General features: G+C 44.3%; 1 protein-coding gene across 6 annotated transcripts in view; it reads left to right on the forward strand.

Annotated features, from left to right (window-relative positions):
- The window catches only part of TMTC1 (transmembrane O-mannosyltransferase targeting cadherins 1), a 239872-nt gene that overhangs the window by 139839 nt on the left and 77971 nt on the right, over positions 1 to 22062 (forward strand). For 5 of the 6 annotated variants that reach the window (XM_032473164.1, XM_032473161.1, XM_032473159.1 and 2 more), the window contains 2 exons: positions 6114 to 6235; positions 20846 to 21013. In XM_032473164.1, the coding sequence (XP_032329055.1) occupies positions 6114 to 6235; positions 20846 to 21013 (290 nt within the window). The remainder of the gene's footprint in view (positions 1 to 6113; positions 6236 to 20845; positions 21014 to 22062) is intronic. The other variant, XM_032473163.1, reaches the window with a different exon arrangement.

A 22062-nucleotide genomic window follows, 5' to 3' on the forward strand; every position in this document is an offset into this window, starting at 1 on the left:
GGGAGAAAAGTGCTTCTGCCAGGCATGTATATTTCCATAGGAACAGAACTGTTTATAAGAATGCATCTCGTTTATCCTCTGCCCCTGCTTCCTCTTCATCAAAGCTAAATTCAGGCATGACTTCACCTGCATGCTTAAATCCACCCTGGTTCTTAATTAAATTCTTACAGAGGGAAAGAAGATGGTGAATTGTTCCTGCCTCCTTCCCACCTAAGGTCACTTTATTCTGTGGCCTTCCCTGTGTCATCTTTGGCTCACCAGAACCGGATGCGGTGCCTGTGATGGAAGACTTGGGCCTCTAAGCCATGGACTTTTGCCCTCTCTGCCCTGGACAGGCTCCAAGCACAAGACTGTGAGCTTCTGCTGACAATTTTCTCTCCCTGGTTCTCGCTGGCATCCTGGTCTAGTGTACCATTGTCCCTCCTCTGGACAGTGCCTCCCCTGAAGCCAGAGGTATTCGATGGGGGTTCTGTGACCAGACCCCCACCCAGCTCCTCCTTTCTCCCGAGTCCACCCAGCCAGCTTTGGTCTCAACACGTATGAACACATATCTCTTAGAGCAATACCACTCTTTTGATGTTTCAAATGCACCCTCCTGAGTGAATACCTGATAGAAATATTAATATAACCGCTGTTACGAGAGTAAGTGGTTGTCAGAGAAGACAAATACTGTATGATATCACTTATATGTGAAATCTAAAAAAATAAAATAATGATTACCAGAACCAGTGGGGAGAGCGAAGGAGGAGGAGCAATATAAGGGGAGGGGCATAAGAAGTGCAAACTATTATGTATAAGATAAGCTACAAGGATGCGTTGTACAACACAGGGAATACAGCCAATGTTTTATAATAACTGTAAATGGAGTATAACCTTTAAAACCATAAATTTATAATTTGGATTGTCTGCCATAGGGTGGCGATTTGGGAGTCACTTGGTGGAAAAGTAAGCCGAGCTCACTGCCCAGCACCCCCAGCTCAATAACTGGGATTCAGAACAAGAAACGAGGCAGGGGGAGGGTGCTCAGTGGTAGAGCACGTGCTTGGCTTGCATGAGGTCCTGGGTTCAATCCCCAGTATCTCCACTTAAAAAAAAAAGGAAGAGATGAGGCAGTCCTGTGTCGTCAGATAATGGGATCTCGATTGATTAAATAACGTGTCTTCCTCAATTAAGAAGAACTTCCATAATAATAATGGCAGTAAGTTATTGACTATTTCTGTACACTGCAGTATTCAAAAAAGTAAAACTGAATTTCAGTAACGTGAAAGATGTCACTTTTCCTGAGCACAAGAGTCACGTGACCTTGCAGAACCAAGGAGCAGAAAGTAGCAGAGAAAGGAATTAGAGGCTTAGAAGGTGTGCATGTGTCCTGATTAAAAGTACACAGTGGTGTCCGTCAGATCCGTATAAGATACTTTGGATGCTTGAGGACTGAGGACTTTTCACCCCAGATGATGCTGCAAATACTGTGTTTCAGAGGGTTATAAGAAGTACAAGGTTTCCTTAGTGGAGAGACTAAAATGGCTTGAGGAGCGTTTGAGAACCCGTGATGGATGTGCAGCTTCCGTCGCTAGTCTTTCCTGTCACAACGCACGTTTGCTGAGTGCCAGTTATGTACGTGCCAGGTCACTAGGTAATTTAAATGAGATGGAGACCCCCACCACGGAAGGCATAGTCCAGTGGAGGAAGCAGACCCACAACAAGGTGAGCCAAGAGGGCCTGGGAAGGATTCAGTGGTGCCAGATGTCAGCTTGGTGCCAGGCGTCCCGGGCTGGAGAGGGAGCTTGACTGTCATCAGCTCCCCTGAAAATCGATGCATTAGATGCAGACAGCTCGAGCCTAGAGCTGCCAAACCCTTAGGACTGAAATGTAACCGCGCTACGCGTAGTAGAACGGTGCTAACACGCTAAGCGCGCCGTATCATTGATCTGAAACCTGCTAGAGGCGAGAGGAAATATGATCATAGTAATGACGATGATAGTCACTATAATGAGGCCAGTTCTCTGCCGCTCTGGAAGGGAGCAGCCTGCGGTGGATGCTGTCAGCGCTGAACGGGACAGAGAGGCATCCTGTCCTCATAAACGCTCACCCACACGCTGCTGGCCAGGTGTGCGTGCCTGTGTGTGTGCGTGTCTCTATGTGTGTGTCTGTGGATCTGTGTGCTTGTGTGCGCATCCTGCTCTGTGACTTGTTCTTTGAGAAGGAACCTGGAAGTAAGAAGGGTGTGGGATAACCAGCAATTAATCCTATGTCCTGAATCAACCATACTTCAATTTTAAAAATAAATAAAGTCAGAGAAATTGCGAAAAAAAAAAAAAAAAAAAAAAGAAAAAGGGGGGAAAAAAAGAAGGGCATGGGATAAACCAGAAGTTACCAGGCTAGGCTCAGATTCTGGAGCTGGAGTTCCTCTGAGGTAATTTATGTTTCTGAGAGACTCGCTGCTTTTCCATTAGCGGCTTGCTCAGATGTGCGACTGTGCTGATGGCGGCTGAGTGATTCTCTGGGCACCCTAAGAGGTGTGTTAAGAGATTTTTACTGCTTTGCAGCTCAGGGGAATGTTTTTCTGTATCCTCCCAAGCCAGAAATGAAAAATCAAACCTAACACCTATCAGAGCGAATCTATCCCACATTTTCCCTACGGATACAACAGGGTTCAGTAACCTTTCTGTTGTTTAATTGATCATCAGATTAAAACTCAGAACAATAAATTAATCTGTCTGAAGTTGTACAGTTAATCAGACAAATAACATGTATTCTTAGTGGCTGTGTTATTCGCTGTTTTAATTCTCATGTCTTTTCACCCCCTAGTGTATTTGGAATAAATAAATGTCCATTTGCTGCTTCTCCTAGAAATGAATGTACTTTGTGTACTCTGGAGGATGCCACACATTTTCTTTGCCCCCCACCCATTCATATATTTTGTTTATATTTCATCTGAATCTATTAGGTTGAAATAAGCTGTAAATTATTTAGCCAACTTTGTCACACCTGGGATCCACAGAACACAAAATTGGATTTCCTCCAAGTCTTTCTCAAGCTAGGAAATTCAGCCATGTCCATGACATTATTTTCCGCTGGCTTTACAACTTTTGGCTTGGCTGATCGGCTTGGAGTCCAAAGAAATACATTCTTGAATATTTTCTCTTTCTCTTGACTGGATGGGAAAGAGGGAAGATTATCATCAAATTAATTTGAGAATAAAGAATTTTTTCATGAATATTATTTTTCTCAAGATAAGTAATGAAACTTCATTGAATTTGGGTGCTGTGCCACTGTCTTCAGTTGAATGTTTTCGAAAACAAAGAAAAACACCCTAAAAGTCAGCCCCTGGCAGCAGTGCGGAGTGGTGGCCCCTAAGCTCGCAACTCACAACTCCAATATTGTGGACTTGGGCTGATCAAGAAATCTTTGTGATGAACCAGCCTCACTGAGCCCCACTTACCTCGTTTTATGGCTGAGGCACGGAAGCGCTAAGTACACGTCTGCCGTAAGTGACTAGATGTGTTGGTGGCAGGGCCACACCTTGAACCTGGACACCAACTTCTGGACACTGACTTGCTTTTCTTTTATGCATGTGGCACCGTTTACTAGCTCCCTGTTACCTCTAGGTAAAGGTCAGCTCCACGTGGGGCATGGAAGACCCTTGTGATTTGTCACCTGCCAACATGGACAGGGTCATTACCTGCTTTCTACATTCTGTGTCTTCTCCCTGGAGTGCACCTAGTGGTAACCACCTCCTACCTCCCCCAGCTCCGCCATATTTACCTTGTGAGCATTCATTCAATTTTCAAACTCAGATTGTCACCTCCACCAGGAAGCCCTCTTACCATCTTCTCTTTTCACACCCAGTTTTCTCTCTTGCCTGGTACATTTATTCACTTACTGATTTATTCAGCAAATATTTCTGAGCACCCACGAAGTGCCAGGCACTGAGCTGAGCACAAGCCACGAGCCGGTGAACACAGCTGACCAGCTCCTGTGCTCGTGGAGCTTAGAGTCTGGGGAGACAGTAAAGACGGGGAGCACACAGATGAGTATGTAATGAGAACATCAGAACCGGGATGAGGGCCACGAAGGAAGTAAAGATTGTGCTTGGAGCCGCAGTACCATCTCCAGCAGCAGTGAGCACCTGGGGGACCCCGCCCAGCGCAGGGGCCCCGGGAACCCAGAGAGAGGCGCGTGGGGTGGGCATCTGTGGTCCCTGGATCCCCGCCTTCTCCCGACCCCTGGCTCCCAGAGCGCTCAGGGTTCTGCTGGGTAAAGGACATAGATATATGACATGGGAGTGAGGAAGGGTCCTTTGGTCAGGAAAAAAAGTGAAATCGGGAGTGAGAAGGCGATGCCTCTTTCAGATCCGCAGTGAGGGCTGTTCTCGAACAACCGCGATGAGCGGCGGGGAGGCAGTTCATTGGACAAAACACGATCCAGGAACGTGGGTAACGGTTTGAATTTTGTAGGATTAATAGTATTAAATTCTCTTTAGAAATTTCTATGGGAAGGTACAGGAATACTTTCATAAGAAGTGTTTCAGTTTTTGAAAATAGTTGAAAGAAGCGTTCAGCTATCTCTGCAAAATTAAAGTGGACCCGTAAAAGAATGTCAGCCCAAACTCAGCACGCTCAGAGTTCATGAGGAACACGCCACACGACGTTCATTTAATTTTAGCAAGAAGTACTTGCTCCTGATGTCACGGGGTTCTTTTGAAGGAGTTTATTCTTTTTAAAATTATATAAACTTTAGGTTCTTGAACTGAAAGTTGCTTTGTAAACTCAAAGTATAATCTAAATCACAAAGATAGCTTCCAGTTATCTTTTTACCTATTCACCTGCTTTTTCCCCGTCGATTTTAGTGGGTCATAGAAAATACAACATTATTGCATCTGTTTGAGTTGAAGCCTTGTTATAAAAGCTTCTTTATCCTTTTTCTTTCATCTTTTCATTTTAAAAGAGTGTGGTTACTTTAGGTAAAAAATGAGATAATTACTTACAGAACCGTTCACTGTGTAAGGGCAACAGCCGAAGTCACATTTGTTCATGTGAACTTGCTCTCAGTATATTCAGTCAACAAAACGAGGATTTTAATAAAATCCAGGTGACAGATTTCTGAAAAGATGTTTAAAATCTTTTGCTTTGTGTGCTTAAAGTATTAGTAGTTTGTATTTGGGATTCTTATTTATGTCTTTAAAATTCTTTTGTTTAGTCTTTTACAATTATTAAAAGTAATAGACTGTTTTAAATGTTTCTACGAAACTGTGGTATGGAAAGTTCTATTTGGTTTTCTTCTTAAACTTCTTTTAAAAAGGAAAAAGCCAGTACATTCAGATTTGTTTTAAATAGTCAGTGTGTCTGTTTGGAAATGCAGAGCACTTTTTACAGTTCTCATTACAGCATATTATTAGTAATTAATAGAAATTTTTGTGTTAATTATAAGTGACAAAAATCTTTACAAATTAATATACAATATAAGAGAAAGGTGTTTTGTCAATGTAATGAATTATTGTAATGTATTTTGATTGTAAAAAATTTCATGAAATAAATACTTGCCTAGCGGCTTAATTTGAAAGATGCTAAAAACTCCTCAGCTCAAATGGTCTCCCTCACTGGTGCCCCAGATTCCTTCATGCTAAGCTTTGCCTCTCCTGGTGGGCTTTGTTTTTGTTTTTCCTTTGTTTTTTGTTTGTTTGTTTTGTTTTTAATGTGTTGTTCTGTTTCTGAGAGGACAGTAATTCTCCATGATGCCTTAGCGAGCTTGATCCTACCCAGCTGCTCTGCTCCCTGGAGTGGGTTGCCTGGGGGGACAGGGGTTCTGAAAGGAGCCCGACCAAGAAGCAGGGTTGCTGCAGGGCCGGCCCCGAACTAGGAACAGTGGTCACCATCATGTTACGCAAATAGCAGGCTTTTCTGGGTGGCAAATGTGTGTCAGGGGTACGTGTGAATAGTTTGAGGAGCCAGAGGGTCTTCTGCAGTGAGTTCAGCACACTGATCAAAGGGTTTGCCTTGGTCTAATTTATTCTTTCCTTCAATGAGAACTTGGAAATGAAAGAGACGATGAAATACTGCCTGAAGTGGGGATGAAAGCCAGATTAATTTGTCGTCCACTGTTGTGTGTTTCAGAGGCTGGAGCACAGGGAAGTTCTGGCCGGCTTGCTGTTCCTGGTTTTCCCGTTCATCCCAGCCAGCAACCTCTTCTTCAGGGTGGGTTTCGTGGTGGCCGAGAGAGTCCTGTACATGCCTAGGTAATTACTGCTCCTGCCTTCCTTTTTCTGAGACCTGTGCTCTGTCACCAACGCTGATGGCTCCAGAGAGACCACCCTCTGTGTGGATGACAGTTAGATCCTTGTGGAGTCAAGGTGTCTATTACCTCAGCTTTAAAAGCAGCCCCAGAGGAGGTTGGATGAGATCAGGTTTGTCAGTGTTCACTCCAGTTCACAGCGCTCACCTCTGGGTGAACTCCGTGTGAAATGCTGACTTGAGTAGATCCAGGATTTTAGTGGCAATCATTGACTCTGACTTCTTTGTCTAAGTGTCTGTTTATTAAACAGAATTATAGTATCTTTCTAGAAATATTTGTTGATTTGCATGAAAGTATTAACTATGTTAAGTAGCATGATTTTAATTAACTTCCGTCTTCTTTCTCTGTCTTTCTGTCTTTCTTGGTTCTTTAATTTAACAACAGGAACAATCTCAAGGAAACTTGTCCTTGAGAGGGAAAAAAAAAGGTTAAAAATTATGAAGGGCATTCAGACATGTGTGGTTACATAATGCCACTTAGCTCTGAATATTTGAACTGCTCTGAAGCTTGTCTGCTCTCTTGTCTTATTCAAATGTCAGCATTCCAAGGCCATGTTTCTTTTCAGATGCCTGGAAATGTCCCTGAAATTGTTCTGCCATTTATCCATTGTGTGACCTTGAGCAGGGATGAAATTTGGGGGGGGGGGGGGGCACATGTGTTGTCTCATTTTTAAAACAGGGATTTTACTAAACTTCCTAAAATTAAATACTTTTATGAATTATGTGTAAGAATGAACTTTCCTAAAAGGCAATAAAATCAACACAATAAACCAAAATATTATAAGGAAAGAATTATTTTTTATGTATTCATATTGAGTTAGAAATTTAGTTTGAAATTTAATTTAAATAAAATTAATTGGAATATTAATTAATAAAATTTAATTTCATTTACTGATGTTGAGTTAGAAGTTTAAAACTATATATATTTAGAAATGAATTTTGATCAGGGAGGGTGTAGCTTAGTGGTTGAGTGCGTGCTTAGCATGTACGAGGTCCTGGGTTCAACCCCAGTACCTGCATTAAAAATAAATAAGTAAACATGATTACCCCCCAAATTTTTTTTTAAAAAAGAAATGAATTTCATAACCTTTGTTGCCCTCAAACTAAGCACCTAACAGCTTAAGTCTTTGCAGCATCTTGTTTTGACTTGGTTTAAGAGGACGGTGGCCCTTAATTTTATGTGTCCACGGTGCAATTTAGGAAGGAGAGTATTTCTAAGTACTATTTGATAAGGACAGAAATGCAACTCAAATTCTTTGCGTTCCGCATTGCCTAAAGATAACGGCTTACGAGGCCTTGCCAGGACTAAGGAATATGAGGGGCAGAGGAGGACTTCGGTGTCTGCTCTAGATGTGTTAGCTTAGAGCAGCTGAGAGGGGTTTGGTCAGGTTTTGTCGGTGTTACTGATGATTCCAAGGGGAGTTTGTATTCATTCTTCACGTAACAGATACTCCCAGAGCCCCTGTCCCCATCAGGCTCCATTAGAATCTGCGGCTACAAAAATAGGTGAATCTCAGTGTCTTCGCTCAAAGCGTTTTTTAACTGCCGAATAAAAGTAGAACAGCATCTTTCACTGTAAACATCTAACAGGTCCAGACAGTCTTTAAAATAGCATCGTACTCAGTAAACATGAATTGTATCGACACTTGCAGTGAACCTTTGTTGTATGTGGTGACTGCAGTAAGCATGTTAGTTATTTTATCAGTGAATTTAGGCTGCACGTGCTGGATCCCAGCGCGTTCCTGCAGCCAGCCTGGGGTGTGAGCGTGATGTCCCGGAGCCTCAGTTTCCTCACCTGTGTAGAATGAAGATTATTGCACCCAACTCAATGAAATATTGTGAGCATTAGATGAGATGATTATATAAAAAAGCCTATAAAGTGTTTTGAATTGTACCTGTTCAGTAAATATCAAGAATTACTACTGTTGATACCAGCTTCCTAAGGTAGCTGATCCCATTGTCCCTATTTTACAAAAATAAAACCTGGGCTCTGGGAAGTAACTTGCCCAAGTGACACAGCTAGGAAGTGGCAGAACTCTAGAATATCCATCCTTGTCTGCTGACGAGTCTCCCACCTTCCGGGTGACACTGCTTCTCTGAGAGTAGCATCTCGGTGTTCCTCTCAACTGGAAAAGGAGAAAAGATGAACCCGGTAAGGTCCTTCCAGCTCAACTCCGTTTGGAAATCAATGCTTGATATTTCCAAGAGTCCTGAGGTCTGAATCCTTCGGAGTTGGGGTTCTGGGTGTGTTACCTCAAAAGGGGAAGGGAAAAGGCCCCCAGTTCTTGTCTTACCCGAAAGATAAGAATTCAGATGGGAGACAGGAGCGTTGTGTAGTGAAAGATTTTAAAGGTTTTATTAGCAAAGGGAAAGCACACCTCCAGGAACGGGAGGCGGGCTGATCCGGGAGGAAAAGCAGCGGTCTTTGCTTGTCCCCTTTCTAACACACCCTCGCTTAGAGGTGATTTCCTGATTGATCGATGGCTCTTGCCCCTGGAATGCTTAGTCATGTTTGTCCCCTTTTGCGCGTGTCCTTCCCCATAGTGCACACAGAAAAACCCGTGGCGAAGGGTGGGGGCAACCTCAGCCACAGTGCTAACCGTATTACAATGAGCACTGGGTCACGTCTGGTTAGGTCCTTGTCACTGCCTCGCAGTTGTGGCTGTCAGGTACTAACCGGTTTCTTCCTGGCGCTCATTTAGAGAAAGTCAAGCCCCTTTATGCTGGAGGCGGGCATAACGCCATCTTCCGGACCCTCCTCCCTCCCCTCCACCTGTCTGCCCGGTGCCCCCACTTACCTAACTGCCTAATAGGTACACAAGCAGCAAACTTTTCTAATACAAATTTGAGAAAATAATTTTTGAGGAAGTAAAGGGCTGGAGTTTTACACTAGAGGTTAAAATTTAATTCTCATGGAAGAGACCCTTAGGTAAACATTATAGAAGCCCATAATGTTATCCACCATTTGTGAGCTGTCTTACTGACAGTAAGGGGTTTCTGTCACCCTGGGAGGTGTGTCTTCCAAACACCCACAGAATCCTGCCGGCCCTGGCTCCTCCTGTGCTGCCGTGTCTTAAATAGACCTTCTCTGACTCCACTTCTTTCTTCTGAGACGGACAGAGTCGTGCCCCTGCCCTTTTAAACTAGGAATTAGCTGATTCGGATTAAAGTAAAAGTTTGAAATACGAAGAAATTATCAGTATTACCAAGAGCACGTGCCTGCCTCTTGGAACCTAATTGGATTTTGCTGCCTTTGGCAAATGGTGCAGAGTCATCCAGAATCAATTTCAGGAAATGAGTCTTCATTAAAAAAGATGACTGTCCTTTTCTGTCCCCAAGTTCCTGCATCTGCGCGTTGACATGCTGACGCCAGGTCATCGTCCGAGGGTTTCTCTTTCCTGCCCAGCGTCTCCTGGATTCAGATCCGTATCATCTCTGTGCCCAGCTAGGCCTCTCTCCCCGCCCGGAGCTGTGGTCCCAGCAGATGCCAAGGCCATGCGACAGGGATGTTGGGGCGTCTCCTGTCCCTTAGAGATGGTCCTGGAGGCTGATGAAGAGGGCAGATCACTAGACCGGAGAGTTTAAGTCAGATCTGGGGGGTGGGGGGTGGGGTGGGGCGGAGGAAGCCCAGGAGTTTTTGGAGAGATGCTGCCTGTCTCATGAACCCCCGTCTTCCTTCAAGGCCATCGTTGTAACTTGCACCACCAGCTGCGATACGGCAGTGAGTCCTTGTCACCTAAAATTGGGCAGCTGAGTCAGAAATTAAAGCCTATATGGGGAAACTTGTGTGCTTGGCTTTAGAGAGCTTCTAATGACTTCATCAGAGCCAATTTATAAATGTTGACAGTTTTCATGAAAATGGGGACTTTCTCGGAAAAGGCTGTTCCCACGAGACCGGCTGCCTGGTCTCAGTAGAGAATGGCAGACAGTTGGGTGAGGAGTGGCTGAAGTCTTCCTCAGGGCTGCACAGAGTATTGCGGATGCTGCAGGCATCCGAGCACCAGGTGATGCATGGTGCATTTGATCAGCCTGCATGCTGCCTTCGACAATGCTGAAGAATGTATCCAAGCCTTTCACACACATAGGAATCTTCTCTGCACGGCTCTCCTTCCATTATTGACCTTAACAAGAAAGAGCCCCTTTCCACAGCATTCATACCCAGATGCTTTGAGAAAAAATGTACACAGCGTGCCCCGTGGCCTTCCTGAAAATACAGATCACCGTCTTTATGCAGAAATTCTGTGTCATGTCAAAAACTTTAGCAAACAACAGAAAAAATGAGGTGAAAAGCTCAATTGCTAATCCTTCTGAGGAAGATGAACTTCCTACTCATTAAATATTTCAAGTTAAGGAGCCACGTCCCAGCCTTAGGGTCCCATCCATGAGTAGGACCGAAGTCACGTCCACACTCCCTGACGCCTGGGCGAGTCCCAGAGGTCCCCGGGGGGCTGGTTTGGCCATTTTGCAAGAGTCAGACCAACAGTGCTCTCTCATCCCCCGCCTTCCTGCCTAACAGTGAACAAGCCGCCTAAATCCTGTAGCGGCTTTTCTTTCTCCATCCCAACCTAGAAAAGACCCAAAATTTCACCTCGCTCTCACTTGCGCTTTGAAATCTGTGGATAAAAGGGACAGAAATGGGCTGTCTATTGAGCACCGCGTGGCTATGAGGCCAGAGCTTTCCCACCAAAAGAAATTGGAATAATCTTTCCTTCTGGTGATAAATGCCAATGTCCCTTTTGAACAGGCAGGAGAATTTGGGGCTGAAATCATTCTCTTACGGAAGGTTTAATATCTTATTCTTATCTCACGAGAGGCATAGAATTTTATGGCTACCTTTTGTTTGGATTTTATAAAAACCACATTAGAATATTCCAGAGGTCTAACATTTCTCAGAATTGATGAAGCAGAAATAGCTGTTGAGAGCTCTCAAGTAAAGTCATGGTGCGTAATCAGACATCTACTCCCATGCCAGATTAATGGTGGTTTCTTCACAGCAGTGCGAAAGGGCAAATCCCTAAGCTACTTGAAGAAAACACGAATGAGTGGAGAGGGGAGAGGAACAGACAGGAAGAAGTGAGAGCAGAAACAATACTGTGGACAGAACTGATCCAGAATAACTGAGACCGCAGAAGGAGAAGTTAGATAACACGGGTTTGAGGGGAGAAAGAAAGTTTTTAAATTGCCCACCTCTTAGAAAGAGATGCCCTTTGTGTTCGATAGTTCCTAAGCTTCTGGACACATCAGATATGGGGAAAAAATGAAAAAAAAAAAAAAAGATGACTCGTTCATTTTCAACTTTGAGAAATATCTTAAAATCATGTAATCTAGCAGGACCTTCTAGAGGCTTCCAGGGTCAGACCCTCCCCCATATCCTCTGAAGTCCCCAGATAATAGTATCTTATGTCTATTTCTTGAGGTTTTCAGATGCTAAAAATCACAGACAAAGGGAAGAAATTAGCTACTTGATGATCTTGAGCATGTGGCCCCCAGACCTTCTGGTGCCTAGGGGTTGATGGTGTTGACCACCCTGTTCCTCCACAGCAACCAATCAGGATTGTGCACAACTGATCACGTACCCTGCGACCCCCCCACCCTCACCTGGCCTTTAGATGTGCTTTGCTGAAACCCACTGGGGAGTTCGGGGTTTTCCTGGGCAGGAGCCACTCCGTCCTCTTGGGCCGATGTTTCCCTTTGTTTGGCCTCATGGTGCGTCGGGCACACGAACTTGCCTTCGGTAACAATCATACCTATTAATTCTAAATGTAATTTTTAATCTTACACGGGTTGCTATTGAAACAAGACTGCAGTATTTACTTCTCAAGATCCAAAATGAGAAATGTCACCTCCGAAGTCACACTGTTATCTGACATTGGGGACCCCTTCTGAGGAGCCACGTGTGCATGTACCTCTTCAGAGCTGCTGGAAGATGGTGATGATTCTTGGAGAGTGAGTCCGAGTTTTGCCAAATACTAAAATCAACAGACAAATAATTTGGTATCAACAAAAACTTACTTTAGCAAATCCAGTAGAAGGAAGACAGACCAGGGAATCAACCACAGTCTGCTCTGTCCTGCACTGCCTGGCCGTCTTGGGGGAACCACTTTCCTATCAGTAAAACCTGTGTCGGTCCTCCCGAGTAGTTCTCAAATGTTGCTTGGATCTTCATGCCAGAGATGTCCCTGGTCTGTGGCCATTTTGGTGGGTAGGGGAGAAAGAGACAACGTATAGGTTTCGTGAAGTAAAATCTATGCATTTAAAAAAATTATGAAATTGTTACAGATAATGGGTATTGAAAGACCCTTTCTTGTAGGAGATGATGAGAGTAGGAGGGGGTACGACCTTCTATTCATTCTCCCTCCCCCACCCAACTCCCGCTTTTTGGAAGTTTTACTAGGTTGGGAAATCTAGAACTCCAGTTCCCATTGCACTGCAAGATCTCTCAGGTCCCTTTCCGCTCTAAAGTTCAACTGTTGTGACTTAGAATAACCTGGTGGGAAGCATGATTTTCTTTTCCCCTTAAGATTTGAAACACAGAGTTGTCCTGCATTAGAATGGGACCACTGTGTCTGCTCAGTTTCAGCGTGATGGATGACTGACCAAGTAGGGAAAGGGAGACGTGTCCCCTGGGGGGAGGCAGGAAGAGGAGGAGGTCCATCAGCCGTGAGGACAGGCTTTCCAAAGGGCCTGGCAGTGGGCGCCAGCAGCAGTGATGCAGGGCCTCCTCTGTGAGCTGATGGGGTGTCCTCATAAGCAGCAAGAATACGTGTTGCTTACAAGTTCATGTGGGTAAGCAGCAAGGAGCATGTATCAGGAGGCAATAGGACCCTAACTGTTACCAAGTCCAAAATCTTTGACGCACAACAGGCCAATAAATCGGGAGATGACGTGTTGGGGCAAGGACTAATGACTTTATTCAGGAAGCCGGCAGACCAAAAAGATGGCAGACTAATGTCCTGAAGAACCATCTTCCCCAAGTCAGAATTCAGGCTCATTTTATACTAAAAAGGGGGGGGGGTGTGGTTGGCTGTTGCAAACTTCCTGATGTTGGAATCCTTTGTTCTGGCAGCTTTCCATGAAGGTCAGGTCAGGGTGTCCCTGCAAACCTCCAACAAGACAAATGTTATTTTCTATTCTGCAACTTTGTATCTTTATATGAACGGGAAAGTGTTACACCCTTAAAGGGCAGCGCCTTGAGAATAGGCTCTCCTGTGTATTTCAGGCTGTGGGCAACATTCTTTTAGGTGATGCAGAACCAGCAGGACGAAGCCCAGGAAACAGCACAAGGTTAGAGCCAAAGGACAGATTTGTTCTTTCCTATTACATAACCCCTGGGGTGGGGCAACAAGAGCAATGGCAGGTCCCCTGTTCAGGGGGCAGTGGTGTAGCCCATGAGAACAGGTCAGAAGTTCGCGTATCCGTGTCAAGTCGTTAAGGAGAGACTTGGGAATTGTGCTAAAGCCTAATATCTAAATATAAGACCAAAGTCTAATAGCAAAGCACAGGTAAGATTGCTCACTGGGGTGGCTGGTACTGAGTCCTGCATGTTGAGTTCCTCTGTCCCCCTACACTGGGGTTCAAAAGTGAAATAAAACTGTTCTTCAAAATACCACGGGGTGAGGATGGGGAGATTTGACTTCCATGAGTTTGTCTCTCTGCCTTTGCTGAGCAAGAATGAACTGTTTCATCCAGCCCCTTGAGACCTGAACTCAGAAAAGCTTGGGAGATCTAGGAGCTAGACCTTGCCCACTGAGAGCTACTTTCCAGGGCAGTGTTCAGGTCGGGAGAGCTCGAGCCACATCACATGGGTGATCGGTCACCAAGACATCATGGGGATGAAGTGCTGTGTGAGTGTCATGACCAGGAAGGAGGCAGGAGGACTTTGCTGAGGGACTCAACTGAATGTGTTGTAACACCAGAGATTGTAGATGACAAATATAACACAGAACAGAGCAGTGGGGAGAATGAGTGTGAGCTTGAGAGGAGGTCATTGTGCTCATGGGCTGAAGATGAATTGGCCAGTTGTGCTCACTTAATTGTGCTCAGCCCATGAGACAAAGCGAGGATAAATTTGAACAGTTACTTCCTAGACCAGAATCATGGCCTTAATATCACAGAAACTTGTTAGTTATAAAAGAGGATTGTTTATGTCTAAACAGTGAACAGCGAATGTCTTGGAAACCGGGATTTGAAAGTAAAATTTGGAGAGTGGAATTTGGATACAGATGAGACCAAATGGAATAATATATTTGCACAGTATCGTAAACCATGCTCGTAATTGCAAGTCATTGTTTCAGTTTACCCTGTAGAAATGAGTCAAAGGAGATCAGAGCACTGTTGTCTAGACCTCTCCTTTCCCCGCCATTTTCTTCCTCATCCTTTGGTTCTGCAAACCTCTTTGTTTCTTTGCTAACCTCATGTGCTCAAAAGTGAACAACCCTAAAACCAACCAACCAACCAAACAAAAAACATCTGAGTTTATATATACTGAGAACAGATGAGTGGGTTGCCAGAGGCAGGGGCTGAGGGGTGGTCAAAAGTGAAAAGAGCCAAAAGGCACAAACTTCCAGCTGTAAGATTATTAAGTCCTGAGGATGTAACGTACAGCGTGGTGACTTACTTAATAAGACTATATTGTATATTTGGAAGTTGCTAAGAGAGTAGATCTTTAAAGTTCTCATCACAAGAAATAAAAAAAATGTAACTATGTGTGGGGATGGATGTTAACTAGACGTATTATGGTGATCATCTGGCAATGTATGGAAATATCAAATCATGACATTGTACACCTGAATCTAATCTAATATATATCACTTATATCGCAATTTGTTTTTTTTAAAAAAGGGAACAACCCTAGCTTAGCAGGCTAACATACTGAAAACACTGAAAGAGGTTATGAAATGTGCCGCTGGGAGTGGAGGGGAAACTAAAGTGTAGGTGTCACGCACCCAGTGTCCTGCACAGTTGGCTGTGGCTTTGCATGGAGGGTGAGTGGACTTAATTAGTGTTGCCAACTCAGCCTCTTCATTAAGACCCCTTGTCGTTGCTAGTGAATCTGTCTCTTGCCGTTGCTCTTGGATTCGGTGCTGGGAAATACATCTCAAACTGGTGGCTTCTTATACAAATGTTAGTCATCTTAAAATATCCTCCACACTCTCAAGTGTCTTGTTTTCATGAGAATTGGGACTGTTACCGAGTCCAAACTCGTTTTGCTTGCCACATGACAGGCCAGCAAATCTGGAGATGAAGTGTTGGGTCAAGGAATAATTACTTTATTTGGAAAGCTGGCAAACTGAGAGGAAGGGGTACTAAAGTCCTGGAAGACCATCTTCCCCAAGTCAGAATACAGGCTCCTTTTATACTGAAAAGGGGAGGGGGTGTGGTTGGTTGGTGCAAACTTCTTGGTGTAGGGATCCTTTGTTCTTGGAGCTGTCCACGTGGGTCACATCCTGGTGCCCCTGTAAAACCTCCAACACAACGAATGTTATTTTCCATTCTGCAACTTATCTTTATATAAGTGCAGAAGTGTTAATATCCTTAAAGGTCAGAGCCTTGAGAACAGGCTCTCCTGTCTATTTCAGGCTAAAGGCAACACTCTTTTACAAAAGGCGCAGAGCCAGCAAGACTAAGCCTAGAAAACAGGGAACAGGGTTGAAGCCACAGAAAAAGATCTAATATGGAGTCAGATTTGTTCTTTTCTGTTACACCACCAGAGACTTCCTGGCGATTCCTGTGCTGCTGCTTTGGGCTCAGGGTTCCAGGGCTTTATTGTTGAATCATTTGGGGTCAACATCCCCATGAGACCAGAATAAGATCTTAAGGTCAGATAATTTGCTAGGTGGGGATTCAGCAGATAAGAATGAAGTTAATTAGGAATATGTTTCATTTAAAGTGTCTAAACTTGGAAATTTTTTTAGAGCAATAAAATAGGAAGCTTGTGTCTGTCTTGGATCATTAATTCTATTTATACATACTCTCAGTGGGTTTTTTGAGCTTGTTAAGTTAAAAGGTAGAATTTCAGTTCTACATAGTAGCAAAAAGTTTTTTTTTTTCTTTTTCTGAATATAATGAAACAAAAAGTGAAGCCCTAGCAAACATCACACAATGCTTGGCCCCGCCATAGAAAACTATCATCTTTCCAGGCTGAAGTAAATGAGAAGGGAACATGTTATTCTTTTATCACTTAAGAGCTTCTGCCAAGGTTCTCCTGAAAGTACAGGTGTACTATTTACGGGATGATTAACTGCTCACAAAGTTCTCAAACAGCAGGTTTAAACATTTCTAATTCGAAAGGACAAACACTGTTGATTCACATCAGTATTAAGTTCACTTTGGAGGTGCGTCGTTAAAGTATAAGGGAGAGGTGCAAATTTCTTTAGTGATTATGAGGACTGCGTGCTGAGAAGCTTGTCAATAAAATCACATTCACAATTAGAGACACTGCAGCCTGTGAATGAGCGATCATCTCTGTGCTTGGCGGGAGGGATGGGTTACTCCCTCTGAGACAGCATCGGTGGTTTGCAAGCGTATTTTGAAAGTGTGTCTTGGTACTGAGCTCAGCCATTCAGCAGCGTGACTGGTTCTTGGTTCTCCCGGTTATAATGTGGAGTGTACGTGGTTTGCACTCACTCCTTTGTGCTCTGTGTGGAGGTCTCTGGTCAGAGCCCAGACTTTCCTTAACCAGATTAACCAGACCAAACTGGAGTCTGGCTTCATCTCCCGGGAGGCCAGAAGAGAATGTAGTTTCTCCTTTGCTTGATTTTCCACTTTGAAAATAAAGACGTGCCCTGCCCCAGCAATGGAGAGAGAGCGATTTTTCCCACCCTTGGCTGAGAGCTGCAGTAAAGCAGGTGTGGAAAGATGAAATGTCATAATAGAGGAGCATCTTAACCTCTGCGATGTTGTGTTCAAGTCTGTAAGAATGTGATACTTGCTAAGAAATTTGCAAACCTAAGTGGAGATTATCTTAAATGGCATAACATTTCTTTAAATCATATGTCAGTACTAGGACTTTTGAAAGAAAAAAAATGATTGTGTTACTCGATCCTGATGCCTGTGCTGAGTGGAAGGAACAGTCTTCATTTTGGCTCCAACAGGGCTCCGGAACGGTGGCCTGTCAGTGGAATCTGGCCCACTGCCTGCTTTTATAAATACATTTTACTGGAACATAGCCATGCCCGTTCGTTTACATAAGTGTCGAAGGCTGCTGTCCTGCTGCAAAGATAGAGTTGAGTAAGAAAGACAGAGGCCTTATGGCCTGAAATGGTTACTGTCTGGCCCCTTACAGAAAAGATTCGCAGACTCTTGCATTAGATTATAGCGTTAGGACCATGGGTCTGATCTGACTCTATTCCTCGCTTTTGGAGCTGTGGGCAAGTTATTTTACTCCCTCTTTTGTTTCGTTTCCATTTCATTTATGAAATGGAAGATATTGAAGATTAAATTTGATTGTATTTTATTTATTTTTTTAAATTGAAGTATAGTCAGTTTCAATGTTGTGTCAATTTCTGGTGTACAGCACAATGCTTCAGTCATACATATACGTGCATATATTCGTTTTCATATTCCTTTTCATTATAGGTTACTACAAGATATTGAATATAGTTTCCTGTGCTGTACAGTAGAAACTTGTTTATCTATTTTATTTGTAGTAGTTAGTATCTGCAAATCTCAAACTCCCAATTTATCCCTTCCCACCCTCTGTCTCCCCAGTAACCATAAGTTTGTTTTCTATGTCTTTGAGTTTGTTTCTGTTTTATAAATAAGTTCATTTTTATCTTTTTTTGGTAGGGGGGAGGTGTGGATTCCACACAAGAGTGATATCATATGATATTTTTCTTTCTCTTTCTGGCTTACTTCACTTAAGATAATAATTTCCAGGTCCATCCATGTTGCTGCAAATGACATTATTTTATTCTACTTCAAGGCTGAGTAGTATTCCATTGTATAAATATACCACAACTTCTTTATCCAGTCCTCTGTTGATGGACATTTAGGTTGTTTCCGTGTCTTGGCTGTTGTAAATAGCGATGCTGTGAACATTGGAGTGCTAAGGATTAAATTTTAAATTAGATAATATATTTAAAGCCAGTACTGTCCATGTTCCAGACCCTACAAGTATTGTGGACAGGCCCATATATAGCATAGTGCCTAACACATAGGAAGCGCCTAATAAATGTATAAATGTGTAGAACAGCCAATTCCTTTGGTTGTTATTGTCTTATGCCACTCTGTGGCCATCGCCCTAGGGTTGTTGGAATCCCAGTGTGTTCCTTCCCCACTGCTCTGCCAGATGGCAGCTCTGTTTCCTACATAAGGAGGCAGTAAACGACTACTGAGATTTCATGAATGGCGTGGTTGGGAAGGCCGTAGGGGAAGCTGGGTGATGCGGTGTGAGGAACACAGGAATCAACCTGTCAAGGCAAAACCCCCGATGTCGGGACAGCATATGGAATGTGGGCTCTGGAAGCCAGAATTCCTGGGTTTTTATCTATGCTCAGCTGCACACGGGCTGTGTGACCTAATTCAGCAAATCAGTTCACTTCTCTTCTCTGGTGTCTTCGCGAGTTAAACGCTGCTCATGGTGACTGCCACGGATGAGAGGATGAACTAAGCTTGTGTAGAGAATGTGTTCGGTCAGTGTTTGTCCTCAGTGGGGTTGCTTTATGGAGCCAGGGCGAGAAGGGAGCTGGCCTGGGAGACGGAGGCAGTGGGCGGGGGGAGGCTGCAGGGCGCACCCCCAGTGTTTCAGCAGGGTGTTCACATGTCACCTTTTCAGGGAGGCTTCCTTGACCACCCACCACTCCCTCCCCGCCCTGGACTCCCTCTTTCTCTTTCCCACTTGACTTTTCTCCACCTGACATGTCTTACTCTGTGTGACCTACTCGGTTTCACTTGCTCGTTGGCTGTTTTTCCCATCAGTGTGAGCTTTGCGGGGATAGGAATGATTGTCTGTTTTGTACTTGTGCCTGTCACCGCAGCAGGTACGTAACCTGTGTTTTATTCATAATTGTATTTTTAGCGCCTAGCGTACTACCAGTCATGTACTAGAGAGAGAATGAATAAATGATTGAACAAGTAAATGAACGATATTAGTTCATGGCCATTTAGGGCATTACTGTCAGACTCGTGTAGGATTTCTTAACGCAAGCTTGCTTCATTGTTGAAATATACTGTAATAATTTGTATTACTGTCTTTGGAAAGAAGTGAGTTTTGACTAAAGTTCAGATGGGAATAATGAGTACAAATGAAATGTTTGTGTTTTTCTGAGGCCAGTCAACAGGCAAGAAGCATCTCTGCAGGTTCACAGATGACGTGAGGTACCACGTTCCACCCACCAAGCCAGAGATGCAGGTTCATAGATGATGTGAGGGACCATGTTCCATCCACCAAGCTGAAGGCTTTGAGAGATGTGGTTTCATCGTGCCAAAGACCCACTGAGATAACATGAGGGATTCTTGGTGTCTGTTGGGAAAACTGGGCCAGTCAGTGCGAGAATCGTATCAGTGCAGCTTGTCTGTGGTGCACTCCAAGCTGTGAGGCTCAGGAACTGGCCTATCGGTGGATTTCCCTTCAGCGTAAGGACTGTGGCAGCAGGCACATTTCCAGAGACAAAGCCCAATGCCCTTTGGTGACCAGAATCTCCCAGGACCTGATAGTCCCCTGGGGTGTTACTGAAGGCAAGTTCATGTGCCCGACACACCATGAGGCCAAACAAACTGAAGCATGAGTTTGGAGCAGAGAAAGGTTTAATGCAGAGCTGAGCCAGGGGGATGGGGTGGCTCATGCCCAAGAAAACCCCGAATTCCCCGAAGGGTTTCAGCAAAGCACATCTAAAGGCCAGGTGAGGGGCAGGGTAGGGGGCTCACAGGGTACATGATCAGCTGTGCACAGTCCTCTGATCGGCTGATGTGAAGATAAGAGAGTGGTCAACACTATCAACCCCCAGGCTCCAGAAGGTCTGGGGGCCATTTGCTCATGATCATCAAGTAGTTAATTTCTTCCCTTTGGTGGTGATTTTTAGCATCTGAAAAACTCAGGAAATACACATGAGATACTGTCATCTGGGTGCTTTAGAGAGGAGCTGCAACAGAGGATCTGGGGGAGGGGTCTGTCCCTGGAATTCCCCACAGGGTCCTGCTTGGGTATACAGGGACTGTCTCCCACAGAGCCGTGATGGGACCGGCTGCAGAACAGGGTCCACACATGGTGCCGATGAGATCATGCAGTGTCAGGGACGTGAGGGAGCCTGGGTCAGAGGGTCCCTTCAGGACCCAGGAACATACATGAGGGACTTTTCACAGTGCCTCAGCTGCGGAAATCCAGGGCGGTTTGAGCCTGCAAGGTGGACCTGTTCTCTGCACTTGTGCGGGAGGATTAGCAGATGTGCTGGTGGAGCCCACACGAGCACTAACACGGAAACGCTGTGTCAGACAGGAGCTTATGTTTGTTGTTTCTGTCACAGGACAAGCTCTGTTTGAAAGTTAGTTGCATGGGATGGAACGCTCAGGGGCCACCCTGCACCCAGAGTCACCTGCTTCTCCGCCCTGTTTTCCAGCATGGGCTACTGCATCCTCGTTGTGCACGGACTGAGCAAACTCTGCACGTGGCTGAACCGGTGTGGGGCCACCGCCCTGAGTGTGTCCACCGTGCTGCTGCTGTTGCTCTTCTCTTGGAAAACCGTAAAACAGAATGAAATCTGGCTGTCGAGAGAGTCCCTATTCAGGTATGACTATGTGGACAAAAGTGAATCTCTTCCCATTTATTTCTTTGCTTGTGCATTTGTATCCAAATGAGTTAACATGGGTCTGGCGATATTTACTAATCCGGAAACACTTTTTAGCAAAGTTTTAAGTGGAAAATGTAATTTTATTTGGGGGAATTAACCTTAGGTTTTTAAATAGTATTATATAAACTTTTACAGGAGCTCATTCTAAGTGAATTTATGAAAATCAGGTACATGGGAAGGTTTTGGGGTGTGTGCACAAGATGAGATCAATCTCAGTGTTGAGCTGGGCTATAAAATCAGCCATAAACAAAATGAAACAGTAAATCTAATTTCATTGTTCAGACAAGTGAACGGGAAAGGTAAGCACACGGGAAGAAGGAAGAGAAATGCAGTGTCTTTTCTGTAGAATATTCCACGCCATTAAGTTGTGATCTAGTTGCTTTATTTTGAACATTAATTCTGAAGAAAGAAAGGCAAGACTTTTTCATCTCCTGGTAAGTTTTTATGTGACATAGAAGCTGTTTCTGAATAAAACATTGTCAATTGATAGCCCTAAACTTGTCAGAGAGTATTAACATCCTTAGGAACTGTCGCTCACCATGCTGTGTTTCTGGGCTTAGTCTGTCTCATTCCTGCCAGAGCCCTGGCGACCTTCACCTGGGCTCCCCTGGCTCAGCCACATCTGACCCCCCAGTGTTACCCCAAAAGGTAAAGACCCCAGTTCTTATCAATACCGAAAGCTAGGTTTACAGTTGGGAGACAGTGCATTGTGTAGTGAAAGATTTTTAAAGATTTATTTTAAAAAGGAAAACGACACACCCAAGAACAGGAAGTGGGCGGATCCAGGGGAGGGAAAGTGGCAGGTTTTGCCTGCCCTTTCTCTTAGACCCTTGCTTGGAGGTGGCATTTTGATTGATTGATGGCTCTTGTCCCTGGAGTGCTTGGTCATGTTTGGCCTCTTTGCACACATCCTTACCCATGGTGCACACAGAAAAAAACCCATGGTGGGGGGATGGCTAAACCCCAGTGTTAATTAGAATACAATG

The sequence above is a fragment of the Camelus ferus genome, chromosome 34 (genome assembly GCF_009834535.1).
Source record: "Camelus ferus isolate YT-003-E chromosome 34, BCGSAC_Cfer_1.0, whole genome shotgun sequence".
NCBI lineage: Eukaryota > Metazoa > Chordata > Mammalia > Artiodactyla > Camelidae > Camelus > Camelus ferus.